Source organism: Cavia porcellus, unplaced genomic scaffold (genome assembly GCF_034190915.1).
Source record: "Cavia porcellus strain 051 isolate PalLab524CR breed Dunkin Hartley unplaced genomic scaffold, mCavPor4.1 scaffold_20, whole genome shotgun sequence".
Classification (NCBI taxonomy): domain Eukaryota; kingdom Metazoa; phylum Chordata; class Mammalia; order Rodentia; family Caviidae; genus Cavia; species Cavia porcellus.
This window is the reverse complement of record NW_026947503.1, coordinates 37,175,859-37,198,299: the sequence shown is the minus strand read 5'-3', so window position 1 is coordinate 37,198,299 and position 22,441 is coordinate 37,175,859. Positions and strand designations below refer to the sequence as shown.

Genomic DNA, 22,441 nt, shown 5'->3' with positions numbered 1-22,441 from the left:
ACAAACAGCACAGAACTAACAGGAGAAAATGTTCCCATATGTCTCTTCAAAGTAAAGAAAAATGCTCTCTGGTTCCATAATTTTAATTTTCCCTTCCTTTATAAAAGAGAAGGGGAAAGAGACCATACATAAAGGAAGCAAAAAGTCCGGTGGGAAGTTTTATTTTCCCACTGCACAAACTCAGGTACCTTCAAGGTTCTAAAAGGATCTTCTCTTCAGCACATCCCATCCTATGGATGAGAACAGCCTAGCCTATGGATGGGAACAGCAACACTACAGAATACATATTAAATTCTGGAATTTCCTTGTTTCAGAATATAAGGAAGAATTTTTTAGGGAGTGGGAGAGGTTGGTAAATGAACTGAAAGTTTAGAAATAAATTACCAGGAAGGCTGTATACACGTAAGTCTTAAAGCTGAATATAAACAACTAGGGATCTTGGTACCAAGTTAAGAGCTACATGAATAGAGTTCAATCTAAGAACAGGACTCAAAAGCACAAAAACCAGATGCAGTGGCATACATCTGTAATCTAGCAAACTAAGGCATGAGGATCACAAGTTCAAGTTCAGGCTGTGCATCTTAGCCACTTAAAGAGATCATGTATCAAAATTTTAAAAGAGCTGAGGGAAGCAGTTCAATGTGAAGGCCCTTGGTTCACTCCCTATGCTACCAAAATAATGGTGACAGGAAGGAGACAAGACACGAGACATTCCCATGAATAATAATGTCTCTCTCCACTCCTTTCTTTTCTTAAATTTAGACCCTAAAATGGTCCACTGTGGTAGGCTGAATAAAATTAATCATTCTGTAAAACGATGGCCCTTTCCAAGTCTATAAATCCCAACAGAAGTATGCAAAGAACATGCACAGTGTCATTACCGTGTGACTGATGGAAGATAGGCAAAGAGGGTGCCAGTGACTTGTGGCCACAGCTAAAACAAGGTGTATGATGATGCTCCAGGTTCTGGGACCACAGGCAAGTAGAAGACTCCTCAAATACAGCCTGAAATGTATCTTACAAACTTCCCACCAACCCATGAGTTACAGGAATGGGAACACTGCCATGTTTTTAGAATAAACTTCTCACAGGCATCATTTTGTTGCTATTGGCTTATTACAGCACTGGCTAATGGTGGTTGACATTCAGACTCACAAAGCAGGTAACTATCTTCCAACAGGGAAAGCACACCAAAGGGAACACTATACTTCCATGTCATCAAGTGTGCAGGACAGAACTGCTACCTGCCCCCTGCTGGGGAAGGTGTGCTAGAAAACTGCTGGCCCTTAACTGATAAGTTGTTTTTACTGACCTGCTGAGCTTTTGATGTAAGATGTAATTCAGAGCCAGGCTTCAAACGGATCTGGTCTTCTGTAGGAACCTGAACTGAGAGGAAGGCAGCCATGCCTCGAGCAACCACTCGGAACCTAGGGTGTCAGGGAGAGGTCAGAAGAAGCAAGTGGCTGTTAAAGCATTTAAAAATAAATAGTCTTTTCTATAAAAAACAAGACAACTGTATTTCCAGATCTATCATATAGTCAGTCTCCTCAAGAAAATCAAATATGATCCCAAGAGGCAGCTTTAATCTTCCATTTTAATACCACCCCAAAAATGTTTGCATAATTCAGATTCAAGAATGAAACTGTTGGCGAAAATGTGGAATGATTGGAACCCTTGTATATGGCCGATGGAATGTAAACAGCACAGCTGCTGCAAGAAACAGCTTGCTACTTCCTCAGTTAAGTAAAACAGAGTTATAACATGACTCTGCAACTCCATTCCGATGTATATATCCACAAGAACTGAAAACAGTTGTGCCAACAAAAGTCTGTATATGAATGTTCACAGCACCATTATCCACAATAGCAAAAAAGAGTAAAGAATCCAAATGTCATTCAGTTGATGAATGAATAAGTAACATGACAGAATATTATTTAGTCATTTTTAAAGGAATAAAGTCCCGACATATAATACAAAATAGATGAACCTTGAAAACTTTATTCTAAGTGAAAGAATCTGGAACAGATGTCATAGCCTATATAATTCTATTTTTATAAAATGTCCAAAGATTTAATACATAAAATCATAAAGTCAACTAGTGTTTGCCAAAGACTAAGGATAGAAAGGGAATGAAGGTGACTGTTTAATGGGAACAAGGTTTCCTTCTGGGCGGATAAAATATTCTGAAACTAGCAAGTGATGGCTACAGTATTAGGAATGTATTATCACTTAGTTGTACTTATTAAAATAGCTATGATAGTAAATTTTAAATAAGCATTTTACAACTTTAAAAAAAATAAAAGGACTTGATTCAAGCAAAAGGTAAACAAGTCGAATTTAAGTGGAAAAATAAGAATTCTGCCAAATTTCACCATAAACAAAGAAGCATGAGGTTAAAAGGTATAGATAGAGTGGCTCCCAATATGATAAGCTAGTCTACATGACAGATGTCAGAATTGTATGAGAATTCCTTTCAACACTGACAGAGGCTTGAAAATAAAACCATGATGCAGGGCTAAGGATGTGGCTCAATGATAGAGTATATACCTAACATGCATGGGAGAGGAGGGGAGAGGAGGGGAGGGGAGGAGAGGGGAGGGACAGGAGAAGAGAGAGGAAGGAAGATGAGAAGAGAGGGAAAAAGAAGAAAACCAGTACATAAATTCTTTCACATCTTGAGATTTTTAGCAACAAGACCTAGAATTATTTCTCCGACAGGAGACCTCAGACCATCTTGATGACTTAGCTGCTCACTAGAGTCCCTCACAAATTCTGCAGGATAAAGTGAAGCAGACAGACTATTTTGGCCTACCTATATGCCATCACTTTTGGCTCAAAACCAAAAAGATCAGTAGTGTAATCAAACTACAAAGTCAAAGGAGATTCCATTAAAATACACTATTGGAACTTAAAAATAAAGTGGTTAAACAAGAAACAAATGCCACTTTGAAATACAAAGATGTAATCACTCTAATTTTTCCAATATCACATCTGAAGCCTACCAAGAGCAGTGACACATGTTCCTCACCTGTTGGACAAGGGTGACTTCCGGCCCAACCCGATTGCCCCCAGAATCCCTGAACTGAGCCTTTCCTCGGCCACAAGGCTTTGTCTGCTCTGAAGCATGAGCAGAATCTGGACAACAGATTCCGTCAGGACCAAGTCATTCTGCTCCATCTGAATCAGGGACAGCTGCAGGACTTGGTGCCACCACAGAAACAGCTTTGCCTCTTCCTGTGCAGAGCTGGGGGAGATACCAGAAGAAACAAAATCAGAAGTGGATTTTTTTCCATTCACATTTAACTGAAAAGTCTGCCTTGAGGTAAAGGCAACAGGTAGTACTTTAAAAGCCTGGCTATTTATTTTTACTCTGGGGTTTCTCATACAAGAGGAACAATATTATATTTAAGCTTTTGCATTTGACTGATCTCACTTAACGTTATGGTCTCAAAGCCTGGACTACACAGTGAGTTCAAAGCCAACCAGCAAAAACCTGTCTCAAAACAAAAAAAGTAAAAAGCCGGACTAGCATTCTGAAAGCCAGTACTTCAGTCCCTTATCAGATTACATTTGCTGAACTGCACTTTGATTTTGTAATGGCCACTATTATATTTATCACACAGAATTGATATTGTATCATTCCCTTTATTAGAATTCAAATAGAAAAATTCTTCTCAGAACCTAAAAGCTTGTATTAAACAGTTATTTTCCTAGCTGTATAATTTTCTTCACTTCAGTTTCTTCATGATTAAGTTGTATTATAATATATGGAATTCAATAAGCACAATTTATTCATTTAACTGTTTAATGTATTAAATTCTGATATACCTACTATAAACACTTTCAAATGGGTTTCTTAAAATATGTTCAGCAATAGCCAGGTGTGGTGGATCACACTTATAATCCCAGATATTTCAGACTGAGGCAGAGGAGGAATGCAAGTTTAAGGCCAGCCTGGGCAACTTAGCAAGATCCTGCTTCAAAATCAAATGAAATTAAAAGGAGGGTACCTATCATACACAAAGCCCCAAATTTAACCCCTGTACCATCAAAAAAAAATAAAATAAAGCTCAGTCAACTATTAAAAAAAATTATGGTCTCAGGGTGCAACTTTTCCTACAAATGACTCAAGTTTATCTTTCTCTATGGCAGAGTAGTACTCTATGGTGTGTAAATACCACATTTTCTTTATCCGTTCATCTGTAGAGGGACATATGGGCTGCTATTTTGAGTTGCACTGCTATAAAGATGAGTGTGCAAGTATTGATATGATATCTTTAACTCTTTTAGAAAGATAATGAAAAGAGGAATAGATGGGTCAAATGGAATTTCTAGTTTAGTTTTTTGAGCAATGTGAGACAGAGCGTTCTCAAAGGGGAAGATGATCAAGAGATGGAAGGAATGGACAAGGGATGAAAAAAGAAATTGGGATGTGTTATGTATATGTATCAACTCCACACAAGCAAAGTAAACATTATGTACATACTAGAAACATATACAAAAGGGGGTGACACCAAGGGAAGAGAGAAAGAGGGAAGGGAAAAGGGTTTAAAGGGAAATTAAGATATGTTATGTACCTGTACCAACTTCCTACAAGGAATGTAAACATGTATACCATACTCATGTACAATACTAATAAACTAAAAAAAAAAAAAGCCTATGGTAATAAAATGTTAATGTTATTAAAGTAGTAGAACTATAATAACTACCATTATCAGATATTACTTGCCAGATATTGTGTCTTGGCTTTATGTTAAAAAATTTCACTTTCTCTTCATAACCTGGGTTGGGTGCTATGGCTTGTGTCTAGATGTCCCCCAAGGCCTCAAGTGGTCACAGGTGGAACTTTTCAGAGGTAGTTGAATCTACAGTGTGTGACTAATTCATAGTGCAATGCTACAACTAAGGGTGCTAGGATTAAGGGTGTGTGATTACTACACCAGTTCACTGATTGGTTAGGCACCACCCTAATCGCAGTAGCCTGTATACAACAAAAAGGACAGAAAGAGCTTGTCCTTGCTAGCTTTTACTATCATCTTCTTGCCATGAACTGCTTCTCTTCTGCAATGCCCCTGTGCCAAGCCAGCATGCTAGGAAGCTGTCTGACGATAGAATGCAGCCTCTACAAACTGTGAGCTAAATAAACCTTTACTCCCTCAACTTTTACAGCAACAAGAAAGTAACTAACACATTAGGGATTATTCTCTCTACTTAACACAAGAAAACTGAAGCTTGGTGACTCAAAATTGATGGCAAACCATTTAGAGCTTTCACTGACACAGTCTGCTGTCCAACACACACCATAAGTTTGCCACTGTCGTCTTAGGACATAAAAAAATCTGCTCAGAAAGCCTATCAAAGAATGAACTTTTGCCAAACAAGTATCTCTATACCTCACACCCTTGTTAGTTTGTGTGCTACTTGGTTATGTGCCCTTAAATATATAGTGTACTTAACCTAAATCTTAAATTCTAAGTTAACCAAACACAAATTTGATACAGCAGCCAGCAGGCGAACGTACCTTGGATACACCTGTTCCAACCACTTGCTGAGGAGCAGGAGCACTTTCATTTCATTCCTTAAAGTCTGTTCAGTATTTAAACACTGAAGCAGGTAGACATACAGCGTCAAGTAACTACCAAGAGCCAGGCACTCCTGCAGAAACTCTTCTATGGTGAGCTCAGGAACTTGAAGGGACACCAGAATGGGCCCCCATCCTAAATTTTGATTGAGGGAGTCTAAGAAAACAAGACAGGAATCAAAATATAAGCTAAAGTTTAATTGTTTAACAACTCTAATAAATCTATTCATGCTAAGGCAATAATTCCTCACACTGGTCCCATAGGCCGCAAAAGTCAAATGTACCCTGGAATTTCAATTGGAAAACCCTCATGTTTGAGGCCACTAGAGGGGAGTAAGAAGTCAGAACTAAGAACTCCATGTTTACAAATCACCTTTCTCATCATGTTATGATCATTAACCTCTTCTGCAGTGGTCATCTAATAGTTTTAACTTTAAAACCCATTTTTAAATATGTATGAATACTTATACTTCTCCAAGGAAAACTGCTACCACTTGACACATCATAAATATTTTACTTACCACAGCTTCGCTCTTATTTTGATGGAAACTTCGATTTGTAGTTACACAAATTTATGAGTATTATTCTAATAGTTTTTAACTTCTGGGGAAAATAAAGGTTGCGTACAGAAAGACAGGCACAACACCTGCATGAGCAGACATGGATGGTTCATGACTTTTTAGGGTAGGGCAGATGGTAGGTTTTAGGCACTTACTGGACTCCTGCTCTAATATCCCCTTTTTCTCTGTCTGCAATATGATATGTACCCTGGATACCAGAGTTAAGAAGCACTGTTCTGAGAAACTTTTGTTTTACTAATCAGACTAAATTATCTCAAGAGTCTGAGAGTTTAAAGGTAAGGTAATAAAGATAAAAGAAGAGTGGGGCACAGAAGAGAGTGACCCCTTCATATAGTTTAAGGAGCACAAGTAACAAAAAGATTTCTGAAAACTTATCTACCAAAGGTGACCCAAAAGGGGATCATTATCATAAAGGTTCTGGTGTTCAACATTTGTTCTAAGGACTATGTCTATCAGAACAGAGCTGACTTGACATACCAAAACCAATATAAAATAAATTAGAGCTCTTCTCCCTTGAAATGTGTGAATGTAGCAAGACATGGGCCAGAGGTTTTCATGCTAACTATAGATCTTTATGGGAAAAGGAAAAAAATATCTGTATCTCCATCGATCAATTGATCGATCGATCTGGCCATCTTTTCCTGAGAAGAGTCTACAAGAGTCCTGATGACAAAACTTTAACCTTTCCTGGGAAAGACCAACACAATGAGAAGAGAACATTTTCTTACTTTCCTTGAAGTAGGCAGTGATGCAGGCTTCTGTAATCTCTGCCATGTGGCGGACAGAAGCCAGGCTCTGGCAGGCTGCTGTTAAAAGGGGCAGCACCACCAGCCCATGAACTTTTTGGCCAATCCAGGTCCGAATACTGCCCCGCAGGAACTCAGCTGTTGGAATGCTTGCATTGTTCATCATCATTAGGACTTCCATAAAGAGGCTGCTGAGGGCCATGTGGCGGGCCTGGCTGTCCATGTCTGAAGGGGAACACAAACACACACTCAGGTGGCTGAAATATGATCAGGACACAACAGGAATGTGATCATAAGGACAATGGTGTTTCAATCTTAGTTGTTCTCCAGGGACCAGAAGGAAGACTCTGGAATGTGTCTGACTTTTATGGTTAAATGTAGGACAAACTATTTTATATGAGTAAACTATTCAGAGTTCCCTGAGTGTGACAGAAGAATACCTTAATAAATGCACATATAGCAAGCTGCTGTAAAAAAGTAAATTTATCACATGTGTAATTACCTTTTTTTTCCAAGTCTTGCTGATGCAAAACCAAATACATAAATCATAGCCATCAAGCAGTTTGGTAAACCCAGTTAGCAATAGTACCCAATGCCCTACCATAGTCACTGCCAATGCTATCAACACTGTAGGATGATCTACACAGAATCAAGGTTATTACTTAAAGAGAAACACAAAAGTAAGGTGAATCTTTTTAAGGTTCCTAACAATAGCTGTTCTTCTCACTCTTTTTTAACAGGTGTATATGTTGTCCACACTGGACCAAAACTCGGGCTCATAGGCATGACACCACTACACATGGTATTTCTTTGTTGTTGGTTTTTTTTTTTTTTTTTTTTTTTTTGTCTTTTTATCGGTACCGGGGATCGAACTCATGACTGCCTGCTTGCAAGGCAGGCACTTATGCCACTGAGCTAAATCCCCAGCCCCCTATTTCTTTGTTTTTTAAATAAAAAGATAAAATTCATTCCATAAGAGAACTGCGGAGGAGGCGGTCATTGAGATAGATTCCTTCACACTCCAACAGAAAATATATGTTACTGGGAGTTTTAATAGGCATAATTTTTGCCAATTATTTCTAGCTGTCCTTCAGTTAGGTACTTAGTTTTTAATAGAACAAAACTGAGAATTCAGTATTTATATCAACAGTAAGAATAGTAAGAATTTGGAAGATTTCATTACATACATCAAAACAAATTCACTATTTATTCAGTGTTAAATTGACTCTAATAATGTTACTGTAGGATCATGAAGAACTTTAAAAAAAGAACCTTGAGGAGAGAGAATAACAGTATGTGCTCATTAATTGTCTTCATATATTTATGTATTTTTTGTAATAAAGGCCTTATCTCAATTTCAACTGAATAGCAATTTAAATTTTAATTTACCTTTTAAGTATGACCAATAGGGAAAAATCATGGCAAGGAGCTTCAAAACATACCCCACCCTGTTCACTATTAACAGGACCAACAAATGTTTTCCTGAAAGTATCTGATCCTATTACTCTTCTGATTAGTCTTTCTAGAACACCTGTGCTTACTTTGCCTGTCTAGATAATATTCTACCCTCGTGGCCCAGTGACACAACTACCTCCATCACTGCCTCTGATCCTTCCTTCCCTCTCTCCCTCCTTCACTGTCCCTCCTACTCTCCTCCTTCTTCCTTTTTTTTCCCACAAGCTAGACAGTATGAATTCTCACTTCAAGACCACGTGAGCTTGCATTTGATTTTCGAAATAAATCTCTTTTCTTTGCACATCGACAGCTGGCCCAACACCAAGGCGAGAAGAGGTAACCATCTGCTCTCTTCTCACAAGATCATGCTGATTTCTAGCTCATTGTCACAGTAAGGACGTGAGAGTCCTGTGGCGTGGAGTCTTCTTTTAGGGTCCTACCTCAGGCAGGCCCAGGGCCTCATCAGCTCCCCACAGTGCCCTCAGAAGGCGCAGGTGAAGCCAACCTTAGTACTTCACCTATCTTTACAGGCTTCACCTATATTTACTTTTACTTTGTTTCTAGTCTCTGAGACTTCCTATCTTTTTCTCTGTTTCATTGGTAAGTTTATTTGTTTTTTTGATTCCTAAAAACTTTATATCCAGCCTTCTTGGTTGTTTTTAGCAGGGCAGGTAGTTAGGATGTCTAGTTCACCAACTTGCTAGCAGCAAAAAGTGCTCTCTATACAGTAACTTGACAAGTCACCCTAGCTAAGAGCCAAATGCTAGAAAGGCTGCTTACCCGAAGGTCTCCCGTTACTCTCTAATCATTAAACCCAGTCGTCCAGCTCAAACTTCAGTCCAGGTCACCTCACACCAGCATCACTCAGGGTCTCCTGAAGTTCTTAACACTCAAAGTCTGAGTGTCCTGTGTCCACAGAGTACTGAAACTGACCACTACTTCTTTAGATACAGGAATGACAGAGTCTTGCCCATCTTCCCCCTCCCACAATGGCTCACACATGGCAGAAATTCACTGCATGAATATGTGATATCCTATTGGTCACTTACCTGGTGGGTTAAAGACAATGATATCATCTAAGAGCTCAGACATTTGTTGTTCTAGAACCGCAAAGGTGATTTTTCCATTTTGTTCTAGGGTGCTAAGGAATTGAACCATCTGATGAGTGAAAGCTTGACATTTTGGAACTACATCCTGATAAACAACAAGAAAAAAAGGATCGTTCAAATGAATCTGCCTGCCTGGCAAATGTGAGGTCCTGAATTCTAGTCCCACTTCCAAAAAAAAAAAAAAAAAGAATCTAAGTAAAGACGGTTAACTGAGTGTACTCTGGGAGCATGGCACTGCACAGATGCTTGAGTAGGGAGTATGGGGAAAGATCAGGGAACCACTCAAAGGCCTCATGCAGGAGAGCAGGGGGACCTAAACTGGGGGATCTGAAACCCATAGTTAACACTTGGACAAGAGCCCATGTCCTCCCAGGTTCTGCAGAACACCCCACCCTTACCCCCACCCCACCCCCACCCAACACTAAATAAACAATGACTGTTCACCAGGAACTGTCCCCAAAACTTTTGTGTCTAACCCTCACAATATACTTTGAGAAAAGGTATTTCCAATTCAGAAGAGAAAACTAAGATATGCCCACCGTCAGAATGGCAATGAGTTGGGATCTGAGTCTGTCAGACCTAAAACTCATTATCATCACCCTCTCTGCCACTCTGCTGTCAATGACTTTCAGATAATGAAACTAGTAGCCCACTGCCAGGCCTTGGTCTGATCTGATCAATATATGACGTGGCCAGAAAATGAAGTCTTAGCAAAAGAAAGGAATCAAACCAAAGGGTCCAAGAGGCCATTATGAGTTTACAATGACAGGCAGTCTCTAGCTTTCTTTGCTGAACAGTCAGCAGGTTCAAGACTGTCCTCAGTGGTACTTGCAGGGCTTCCAGTTTCACGGAACACCCCTGCCTTTTAATCACCCTCTCAACTTACAAGATGCTTCTGGCTCTCAGTAGGAATACAGAGGCCTGCAGCCACTTTAAGGAGCTTCACAACTGATACAGCAGCAGACTCTTTTGCCAGGATGATGGACGGAGGATAATGACTGCTGAAATAACCTAATACACTCTGGTATGACACAATATCCACAAGGTGCCATGAAAGTGAGCTAGTCTGTCCAAGGAGATTAAGTAAAGGTGAGTCCTGAAAATGAAACACGGATTCTTAGATTGTTTTAGTACCAGAGCCTCCAATTTCCCCAGAATGTGTCTCTACTCTGTGAAGAAAACCCACTAAGATGGCCTGCCATATCAAGTAAGTATTTACTCCAGTTAGCACTAGAAAATACAAAACCTAAAATCAAGGCAAAAAACCATTAGTATTACGATCTGAAAGCATTCAGAACCCAATTTTCAAAGGATTCTGCTCTGATGGCACATATCAACAATGACCTCAAGGGATATGCAGTACATTAAAGTAGGAATTACTGAGCTGTAAAACAAAATTCTTATTTTCTAACTCTGTGGCGCTCTCTTTACACTTTAGACCCAGACAATGGGCCATCCAGGAGAAATAGGGTTTACCTGAAGGCACATCTCATGTGACAAGCATATATTCATACTGACAGAGGTGCTATACAAATGAATTACCACAGCCTAGGAGAAAGTAAAGACCTAAGAAGCCAAATCTAATACCAAGCTCCCCAAACTTACTGTTTGGTCGACCAGCTGAACTTCCTTTGCCAGGAGAATCATCATGAAAAGAAGGCAGACAATCATGCTCCGAGTTTCAGGCAGGGGACTGGCACTCCAAGCATCAGACAGCACACTAACCCAATTGACTTCACAGAGTACAGACCCAAAAAACAAGAAACAGCTCTTGGGGCTTCCTCGCTCCACCTAAAAAGGAAGGCATGAAACAGTGTTTTGCTTTTTGTTCTTTGATATATTTTAGAAATGTGTATAAATCAAAGTTTCATAAATTGTATTTTTTAAAACAATTTTTCTCAGATTACAAGTTATCACTCATAATCCTACCTTTCAGAGATTTAAACATTTGTAGTAACTTTCCTTGCATGCCCAGTGTATGCCTACATTTTTGAGCTAGTCTGTTTAGATTTCATTATCTGTCCCAATAATTTAAAACAGGAGAGGAAGGCCATTCCCTAACCCATCAGGTGGACAGTCACTGAGCTGCAGGAGTATCAAAACTCTAAGGTGTGCTGGGACAGGACAGAATGTATTAGTACTCCGTAGTTTCTAAAGGTGGGCGTGCATCAGAGCCATGTGGAGGACCACTAAAACAGACTGCTGGGCCTGCCCTTTGAGATTTTCAGCTGACAGCAGGATTGTGCATTTCTATTAAGTCCCCAGGCGATGTTCATTTTGATGTCCATAAAACCACACTTGGAGAGTTCTACATTAGTAAATATTTATACCACCTTTTCAATGTAATATTATAAAAATATCTCCACATCATTCTAATTCTTAATAACTACATAATGCTTAAATTGTTAGAAATTTCTTTGGGAGTAAACTATAAAATATATAATCAACCTTCAAGTTATATGTTAAAAGCTTATTTCCATATTTTTAATTTCTTTAAAATAAAACCTGCCTAGCTCACACATTTTTCCTTTAAAAATGAAGATTAAAAAGCTCTGATCTACAAAACTATGATCAGTGGAATTTGGTGACAATTCACATCTTGCTATTACTATATTACATTATGGTACTAATTCTCTTCCCTCATAAAAAATGATTCTTTACCCTCCTTTATAATCTGTTCTCCACCTTCAACTCTGTCCAAAAATTACATACACATATACCCCTTGGTTCATCAACTTAGTTTTTTCCATGATTCTTGCTGCAAACCAAATTGGATGAGAACCAGATCAAATTTCCCCATAAGGTTAACACTGAACCTAACCATTGATTTTTGACTCAGTTCTCATCCAATTTGGTTTGCAACCAGAATCATGGAAAAAAACTAAGTTCATGAACCAAAGTACTACTATATATATATGAATAAAATGATGCCAACGAGGCACAAAAAATTGAGAAGATTCCACATTTTGGGCAGGTCAGGGGCAACCACTGGTAGTATAAAATGCATAGAGACAAAAACTCCGCAGCCTCCTTTGCCAGACCAATCCACTATTTAATCTAACAGTGAAGGTCACCTTGCTACTTAGTAAAAACCCAGTCTTCCAGTTATTTAAGCCAACTTTCATTCACACTATAGTAATTAAATATTTACTTAGTGCCTGCCTCATCTACTAATCCTATAAAATCACTCTGCAAACTTGTATTTCTCTAAAACAGTTGCCCCCAACTTCCCTTGAGCTTCACTATAAAGGAGTGGCTGTAAGAGCAGCACTGGGTGAGGTTTCACTAAAGCACTTAAAAAGCTTTAGTACATTTTTCTAATCATCATAATTAACTGCAGATCTGTATCAATGAAAGCACTTAAGGAGTCTCAATAATAAATGACACTACGACTAAACACAGATCAACTTATGACTAATCAATAAACAAAGTAAAACCACTCTATAAACCTAAGCCACAATTACTGAGAATTTTTTAAATAGAAACTAAGAATGACAAAACCAGCTCCCAATGTCTGACTCATATATCAATTACATTGCTATGCTTGTTTTTGTAACTATTGCTTCTACTGAAGACACACACATATACTTACTGGCACTTTTTGCAGATCATTTTAGTTCTTTCAATAATCATGATGATTTTTTATTGTAATGCATTTTATTATTATTGTTATTACAATGCATTTTTATTATAATCTACTTACTCACTCATATGACTGCTAAATGGCTTGGGTACCAAATTACATTTCTGCTTTAGTAAAACATTTAACTAGTTCAAATAACACTAGAAAAACATGTATTCATGTAAACATCAACTAAGACTAAGCAAGACAAAGGCAGTGAACTATGTACCCACACAACATTATCACCAAAGTGCAGCGAATGGTTGATATTTTAAAGACAAAATCTTGGACCACAGATGCTAAGTAAAATAAATTAGACATAGACAGTTAAGTAGTACATAGTTTCTCTTATATGAGAAATCCAAACTATAAGTAATTTAAAGAGCAAAATAAAGGGTAAGTGATAGAAAACACATATATTTTATGGAAATGGGTAGGGATATGAAGGTGGACAAGGAAAAGAGAAATAAAAACGATTAAGATGTATTATGTGTATGTAACAATAATTTCTATACATTACAAAGATATACTAATAAAGAACAAAAATATAAACACAAAGTCTGTCTCTGGGTTTTAAAAATGGTAAGGTAGATGTTTTCCAATCATTCATTAACAAATGCAAATTATTTTCATGAGCTGCCGCTTTCCACAAGTACCACTGAAGTGGCATGGAATGTGTGTATGGCCCACTTTGGCACACACAGTCCCTTTGCAGAGCAACCAGGGTGAACATGCTGCTCCCTGGAGGCAGGGCTCTAGGATGTAACAAGAAAGGTGAAGGGCTTACTTTGAAGAATGCCTCCATGAGCGTATGGTCGGGATGCAGATCTTTCCACTGCAGCTTCTGGTAGGCACTATGAAAAGCATACAGAATGAACTCTGGCATTTTGGGTGCTGTACATGCCTCACAGTAATGCATCAGGTGCAGCCGAAGGGCTCCTTCATCGCCCGGCAACAGCTTGTCTAGAATTTAAAAAGAAAATACACCTGAAAGCCTTCAGTTGATATATGTGGGTGGTGGATGGATGGATGAACTGTTTGTTTGTTTGTTTGTTTATTTTTTTGAGGCAGAGTCTCATTATGTCACCAAGGCTGGCCCTGAATGTACAGTTATTCGCCTACCTCATTCTCATGAGGGCTGGGATTACAGGCATGTGTCACCACAGCCAGCAGATAGTTTATCTTTTTTAAGATGAAGCTACTATGAAACACAAATTTGAAGTCTAATTTGAAACACAAATTTGAAGTCTAAAATCTAAAGTTTTCAGCATTTATGTAATGTCAAAATTTTCATGTGTGGGAAGGGGGAAAACTGGCAGATTAATATAGATGAATACTTACTTGGGCAACTGCAATGAGCAGATATATGACAGCTGGTAAGTAGTACATGCTTTTTAAAAAACTTCTAAATATATGGCTTTTTACTCAAATACATTTCTATAGGCTGCTGCCTGCAATAAGTATTGTCTCATGCATTTAGTGCTTCATCATTTAGCACCTTGGAGGAACCTAATACTCCTCAAGAGGAAATGATCCACATGTTTCTCAAAAAATGACAAAGTTGGGCACAGTGGTACATGCCTGTCACCGTGGCTACTCAGGAGAATGAAGCAGGAAGATTAAAAGCTTGGGGCTAATCTGGGCTTAGTGAAACCCTGATTTAAAAATAAAACATAAAAAGGGCTAGCAATGGAGCTCAGGAGCAGAGTGTCTCCATCCCCAGTACTGAGAGGAAAACACATAAATATATATACACAAATGGTCAATAAGTACTTCAAAAAAGAGTCAGCATCACTGATCATTACACAAGACAAGTGCTGGCAAGGATTCAGAGAAAAGGGAACTTGTATACACTGTTGGTCAGAACATAAATTGGTATAGTCATTATAAAAATAGAGAGGTTCATCAGAATACTAATGACAGGTAACATTTGAAGAGTGAATGGCTATATTTCTTCCATACCTGACAAAGGTAGAGCAACTTCACAAAAAAAGGTAAGAGGTTACAAACTCAGTAAACAATTATATCAGTGACCTTTCTTCAATCACGGGTAATTGTCTAACAACTAAAATTAAATAGGAAAGAACAGGTAAAAACCATGACTTGAAAAACTTAGGGAACAAATAATATTAACTAAAGACATAACACAGCATCTCCCTACCTTTAAAATTCTCATGCAATGAGTCAATACAGTTGGTGAACAACTGCACAATGCTGGAGGCCACCACAGCATCACTCTCCAGCCAGGGGTAATGCCACTGCTGACTGCTTTAAAGAAAAGAAATATGCTTAGAAATGGAAGTCTCCATGATTAACTAACTGTAGGTCCTAGAGTCTGGGCATGCCTAGGTTCCAGGAAACATTGTATTATGTATCCTTAATACATATTTAGGATCACTTCAAAGGCTGTAAGTTCCTGGAGGCAACTGTATCATGCAATATCAACCAAATAATTTTGTTTCTTCTCTTTCCTACCCTTTGTCCCAGTGCAATTAAGTTTCAGAAGAGTGCTACCTAAATAACCTTAAATTAACATCTTTTTACATCCAATTTATCTCCATGAACACCTTGATTACATTTCAAAAACCTTAGAAAAATATCTTACATGAAGTTTTCCTCTACCCAAAGCTTCAATCGAGAAAGCCTATGTAACAAGAAGATAGCTAACAATTTACAGACAAAAAATAACCAAAGAAATTAAAATTTCGTATTTGGATATGGTATATAAAATCCAATATCAAAATAAATTCCACTGATTTTCCTTGGAAATAAACAAGTACTCTGTTCTTTGATCAGTCTACAATCACTACAAAAATCCTGCAATCTGTACAGTACTCAAAGATAGCCCTCTACTGAAAGCAAAGATCCAGAACTTTACACAGTATTTTTCCCTAAAGGGCTCTTGAAACAGCTTGGGTTTATCCAAAGAGTCTTGAAACAGGAGCCAAAGACATGAGCTTTAGTTCCAGCTTTGGAACTAACCAATCAGTTGTTCTACCACTGTTGTAATTTTTATAAAACTCCTAACAGGTTCAGCTGTTCACAAAGTTTTTATTAGAATTTTCAGAGCAAAAAACAAACAAAAAACAACTTATCAGGCAACTGCATTTGGATAGCTCTACATCTCTAACTATTTTAAGTGCTGTGAAATGATGTTTTTATTTAACTGTACAATTCCAGGTTTAAAAGCTATTTCCCACTCAATAATCTGACAGTCAACTTAGTTCCTCAAAATAACTGAGGCAGTGGAGAAAATACTTAAGTGAGTCTCTTAATTTTTAATGTTACATTATCAAAACCTAAGAGAAACCTCAGTAGAACAGCATGTGTTTTTCTGAAATTAAGTACCAATTTCTTTATTGTGGAAAACTGGAAATGAGTCTATCATTTTGTTATAAAATAAATAAAGACATCTCTGATTAACCAGCTTAATAATTTCATAAACAGAAAATACCTAAAATTTTGTAAACAAGCATTTTCTAGCTTAATAATTTCATAAACAGAAAATACCTAAAATTTTGTAAACAAGCATTTTCTAAATTTATATATGACTTGTCCACTAAAAATGGCACCTGTGGAATCACCTTTATCAAACACTAGATAGAACTTTAAGTAAATAAATGTCAAAGAAATTCAAATTATCTGAAAAACTATTTACCTTTCATTGTCCTCTAAAACCAGGATCCATGGCTTAAAAAGCTGGATGATTACTGAATGTAAGGATCTCAGCACTGAAACAGCAAAATTTTTAGAGATAAAAAACAAGCCCTCCTTTGTCATTATCATTAGTATTTTATGAAAAATTCACTTCCTATATATACATAAATCTATGTTAATTTACAAATAACATGTTTAGGGTAAGTATGTTTGTATTTTCATTTATTCCAATGAATCTAAATTAAATTTTTATTTTGCAATACAGTATCATGGGTAATTTTATAACATTTTAAAGATAAACGCTTAATATTCAGAATCTTTTACTTAGGTAGGTAAACAAGAAAAGAAGGAGCAAATATGAGCTGTAGCAAAAATCCTGTATTCATTAAGAAACGAATAAAGTCGGGGCTGGGGGTTTAGCTTAGCAGCATAAGCGCCTGCCTTGCAAGCAGGCAGTCGTGAGTTTGATCCCTGGTACCGATAAAAACGAAAAAGAACAAAAAAAAAAATGAATAAAGTCATGACACATACGTGGACTTGTAGCTGTGCTGTATATTTTCTATTTCCCTTCCTTGACTCTTGATACAAATCACCCTAACATGTCCATTCCAATCTCTTCTAATGGAAGGACAGAACACCCTGTTCCCTGTTGCAATAGAAGCATGTTACCTGCTTTGTTGCCAGCAGATGCGTTTTGGGCCAAGGAGGCCACTTCTGAGTCAATCAGCCTTTTGACAAGATAGCTCAAGAGTGTCTTCACATGATCCATGTAAGGATTCCATTTTGAGAATAAACCAAAGCTTTTAAAGTCCAACTTGGATAACCGAAGCTTATAGAAAAAGTCTGAAAGCCACTGTATGGTCTCCATTACCTGGAAGAGATAACCAACCCAAAAATGCTTACTGTCTGTTTTCAACACCGTTTGAAAGACTGCTGAGAATATGGCAAGCCTTTGACTTTTTAAATTAATAAACACTGAAGCCCAAATTAATGGGTTTCATGAGACATTTCCACATATGCATACATTGTGCCTTAATCATGTTTACTCTCTCTTCTAAACTTTCTTTTTCCCCTTCCTCCTTTAAGAGCTGTAAAGACAAAAAACATGAAAAATAAATCAGCAGGCTCAAAACTCTTTTCTAGAGCAGAACCTTCGAATAAATCCTTACTTGAACACAGAGGAGATAAGACTTGTAAGCTGTGGGCTCTGAGAGATATTGCAGTGGTCTGGGGTGAGTCAAGGCTAAAGGGGGCACGGAAAGTTTAGTTAGGGGGTGCCCTGGCTTTATCTTGGACGGTCAGACAAAAAATAAATTCAGAGTTATTTGGGCAAAAAAATAGATTCAAGGTTATTTTAAAAAAAACAAAACCAATCCAGACAAAGAGTAGCAGAGGAAATTACAGGGCCCTTAAAGATAATGCACACAAAGTAGTTTTGTGAATAGAGTATTATCCAAAAGCAGCTTTTAAAAATACTTTGAATCATGCTCTAATTGTTTAAAAAACAAACAGCAAGGGAAATGGAAAAATACAAATACATTAGAACCCAAAAGCTATGCACCTGTTTGTCCGACAAGAGAACATCTGAAGAGCCCTGAAGCATGGCACTCTTGGCAGAAGCTGCCTCCTGCTGGAAGCTTGGGGCACAGCAGCCCAGAGCTCTCAGAGTGGCTTTCCAACACTCAGGGCTCAGCAGCTGCTCCGCAGAGCCTAGGGAGCAAGGACACAGTGAGCAAGTCTGCATCTTTCCAAAACTGTTTTTCTACTTGAATCAAAGAACATATGATTCAACACAGTAACAATTACACAAATCCAAACTAAATTCATAGGAATACCTTGGGTAAGATGACCAACGTAAAGAGACCCCACTAAAAGAACTGACCAGCTGGATGTTTTTGGTAAACTGGATTGGAGTGAACTGTACTAGTCACTGGAGCTAGAGTCAGGTGGGCAGCCTACCTCTAGCCCTGCCTGGAGAATAAAAAGAGTGTTGCCTTCCTAGTTGAAAGGTAATGGCTAGCTATGCATATGAGAGAAATAAACAGTAAAAGGACAAGGAATCTAGGTACAGAATATAACTCCAGAATTCAGGCTCTTGGAAAGGCATCTCCTACTCATTCAAAAGCTCTACTCTTTCCAAAGGCTAAACCTAAACCAAGACCCAGAGCCAGCATGTGGAGATCACCAGCTGACATTCCCAAATAGTTCCAACTCTGCTACTTACCAACCTCACATCCCACAGGATAGAGTACCTCCTAAAGTGCTTTCTAAACAGGGCACAGGAGTCAAACAGGCTAACAGGTTCACGGGAACAGGCCAAAGAGCAAGGACTATGAGGCCAGATGTAATATGTGAGGTGGAAGGCATCTAGGGAACAATGAAATGTCCAATGGTAAGAGGGTCTGGATCACAAGGCAGAGAGGCCTGAAATCAAACTACTGAAAAGAAAGTCATGAAGACCTAGAAGATGGCAGGGGTGTCAGGGAAAACAGGCTCACTCACAGAGAATGACGAGGTGGAAGGACTCAGGACAGGAAACCTGGGAATACCAACATGGCAGCAAGGTAGGGAAGGGAAGCCAGGAGGGTACAATCACAGAATCTAAGATGTGTAATATTGTTATTCTTGAGCCTTCACCTGAATTTCTTTTCCTGGTAAGTCAACATTTTCAGCTAAATACAAGCCATTGGTAGCCTACATAAAAAGCTCATCATCTCTTTTAAACTATTTCAGAGAAGAACCCACAGTATACATTTGATCAAATTTTGAAGTTGCAGAGTAAGTATTAGCTACCTACATGCTCATTAAAATCTGTATAAAAGAAGACAATCCACTCGGGAGCCCTTCTGTCTCTCTCAGACAGCTTTCTTTTTTTCAACAAACATATTCTGCTCTTAACCTCTGTTGTTTCTAAAATTCAATCTTTGATTTTAGAGGACATGAACTCGTACCGGACATCTACTAAGTTGGAAGTTTCTTTCCTCTATATTATTTGGAGGTCTGCTACTGAGACCATCAGATGGAGACTTCAACCTGTACACCTACCCAAGAGGAAAATGCCTGTTGTCTACTTTGTGCCGTTAGACAGACCCTCTGTAGAGTACCTCTGTCTGCCATCAACAACTAAGATCCCTTTCAGTCTGAAGAAGCCAGATCGGCCACTGCCCATTATTCTCTCACAGCAGTTCAGGGTACTTCTTCAGACAGGGGAATGTTATAGGCAACTGAGTTAATTAGAAATACAGGCAGTCAGACAGATAGGTGCTCAAAGGAGTCAGTGCAACCTTGAAGGAGACAGACACCTCCACTGAAGGTCAGATCTTAAGACAAGAGACAAAACAAATGGAACCACACCCTAAATATAGATATCAGGGATAGATAATTCTACATAGGTATCCAGCACCTTGAGGAAGCCAGAAGAAGCCAAATCCAACCCCCTACAGGCAAAGGCCCTGTTTCCACTTTCGATATGACTCACTTCCCTATTGGACCCTAATTTAATCAATCTTACCTGAGGCAAGTATACTCATAATCTTATTGGTTCACCATAGTTCTGTCCCACTTCGTGCCCATCTGCCTTGCAAGTTCCCATTTTTCTCCATCTTGGACCCATCTCACCTTGTTTTGCCCTACAAAAATCCCTAGAAAAGACAGTTTTTGGCAACCCACTCAGGAACCCCTCTGTCTCAGACAGAAGCTGTCTTTTCTCTGAATAAATATATTCTGCTCTTAACCTCTGTTGTTTTTAAAATTCACTCTTTGATTTTAGAGAACATGACCTCAATTGGACATCTAGGTAGGTTGGGAGTCTTTTCCCCTATATCAGTAAGAATGTGGAAAATTTAATGTTGCTCTTTCCTTTGGCAAATATAAGTAGAGTCCATTATACCAAGACAAAATACATGTGCAAAAAACAAGTTTAAAAAATTGCATGTGTAGTAGGGAGATGACCCAAAATTTACCTACCACTTGAACTACTGATAAACCAACCAGCACGTTAAAGGTATCTTCCCTTTCCTTGCCAAATCTGTTGTGTGTAGAGAAAGTAGGCCCTTTCCCACCTTATTCCACTTCAAGACAGCTGCAAAGTTAAGGTAAAAAGATGGCAGCAAAATGTGGAACAAGTGCTGTCTTGCTGAATCAGGGCCCATTCTAGCATTCAGGACAATTATGACATTGTCATAAAGGTCAACTTTCAGGGCATTGCTCATTAGGTCTTTTACGTGATGACTAGTGACTTTCAAGTCGTTAGAGTGGTAAGTATGACATTAAATATTCCCTGAATTTACTTAGTCACAATTAAATGAAGACACTTACTTTGCATCAGAAGCCTGAGAACATCACTGTACTGGTCAGGAAACTGGTAGCGAAGAAGATAGGTCCAGTGCTTACAGAAAAGATTAAATGGCATCAAAATATCTTCATCTGGTTCTAGGCCCCAGGCAGTAAGTGCCAAATGAATGGACTCCAAAAGCCTGGTACGATCAGACAGAGGAGGTTTAGTGGTGTTTAACCATTGCTTAAGATCGAACTAAAAAGAAAAAGAAACAAGAAGTAATTTTATTTACTCTAGAAAATTTAATTCAAAAGGCAAAGATTACTTCATATTTACGAATTTATAAAAATGGAAGGTAAAATGTATGGAGACAAGCACAGGGAAGAATATAAGAAGTTCACTAATTGAGCCATTACACAACCATCTCTACTGTCTGGGGTCTCAAGAGGGTTGCTTTTGTAACATAACCACCTTGCTGACCATTCTTTATTGGTTCATAATTTTACTCTGTTCTTGACAGATAAACACTTTTCAACTTAATAGTAAGGTTCCTCTCCAAGCCCCAGACCAGAACTTATAGCTCACCCTCACTGGTCACAGGACCATAACCAAGCAGCCACTTTATGGAACTGTCTTGATTTAACAGCCATATTTCTGAGCTACATCATTTTCCTGCCTTGGTTTATAAAAATTCAGACTGTCGCATTACTTTCCAGAATCCCAGGCTATAAAACATGTTCTCCTCTATTACAGATTAAGATCAATCTCAGGAGCTGGGGATTTAGCTCAGCGGCATAAGCACCTGCCTTGCAAGCAGGCAGTCGTGAGTTTGATCCCTGGTACCAATAAAAAGGAAAAAGACAAAAAAAAAGATCAATCTCTAGGTTCTAAAAAAATGCCAAGATTTTATTGCTTCTTAAGTGTCAGAGAAGTGTTTTATCTTCAAATGAAAATAAAACAGGTAAAGCTTTGAAATTTTCAACTGGTTAAGTGAATCACTGCCTTGGTCTCATAAAGTATTCTATTCAAAATTAGGACAAAGACAATTTGTTTATAACTGGCTTATTCTAAATGTAATACATTTAACATATTACAATTCATTTCTCAGACATATTTAGGCACAAATTCAGAAATTTAAAAGAAGGATGCATTAAACTACTAATATGAATATTTTCTAAACTGATCTTAAATTTTTAAAACTTAGGTACTAAGTTTAAAAGTGGACTTAGGAAGGAGGCCTTTTTATACTATATGGACTATGATTATCCACACAATGTAAGCAGAGTTGCACATCCAAAAGAGAAACCCTGTGCTGGGTCAGCTGGGCTGCCTGAAGATTATGCAAAAGTGAAAGAGGCCTTCTGACCTGCCTCATCTGGAACCAAACCTCCAGGGATCCTTCCATTTTTATGCA

General features: G+C 38.3%; 1 protein-coding gene across 3 annotated transcripts in view; it reads right to left on the bottom strand.

Annotated features, from left to right (window-relative positions):
- The window catches only part of Epg5 (ectopic P-granules 5 autophagy tethering factor), a 118,889-nt gene that overhangs the window by 2,465 nt on the left and 93,983 nt on the right, over positions 1 to 22,441 (bottom strand). For 2 of the 3 annotated variants that reach the window (XM_003473996.5, XM_013157171.3), the window contains exons 31-43: positions 21,069 to 21,282; positions 18,313 to 18,461; positions 17,421 to 17,622; positions 16,753 to 16,825; positions 15,256 to 15,362; positions 13,882 to 14,057; positions 11,078 to 11,263; positions 10,359 to 10,568; positions 9,413 to 9,557; positions 6,891 to 7,133; positions 5,522 to 5,738; positions 3,029 to 3,244; positions 1,313 to 1,427 (exon numbers count right to left, since the gene is read on the bottom strand). In XM_003473996.5, the coding sequence (XP_003474044.1) occupies positions 1,313 to 1,427; positions 3,029 to 3,244; positions 5,522 to 5,738; positions 6,891 to 7,133; positions 9,413 to 9,557; positions 10,359 to 10,568; positions 11,078 to 11,263; positions 13,882 to 14,057; positions 15,256 to 15,362; positions 16,753 to 16,825; positions 17,421 to 17,622; positions 18,313 to 18,461; positions 21,069 to 21,282 (2,253 nt within the window). The remainder of the gene's footprint in view (positions 1 to 1,312; positions 1,428 to 3,028; positions 3,245 to 5,521; positions 5,739 to 6,890; positions 7,134 to 9,412; positions 9,558 to 10,358; positions 10,569 to 11,077; positions 11,264 to 13,881; positions 14,058 to 15,255; positions 15,363 to 16,752; positions 16,826 to 17,420; positions 17,623 to 18,312; positions 18,462 to 21,068; positions 21,283 to 22,441) is intronic. The other variant, XM_013157170.3, reaches the window with a different exon arrangement.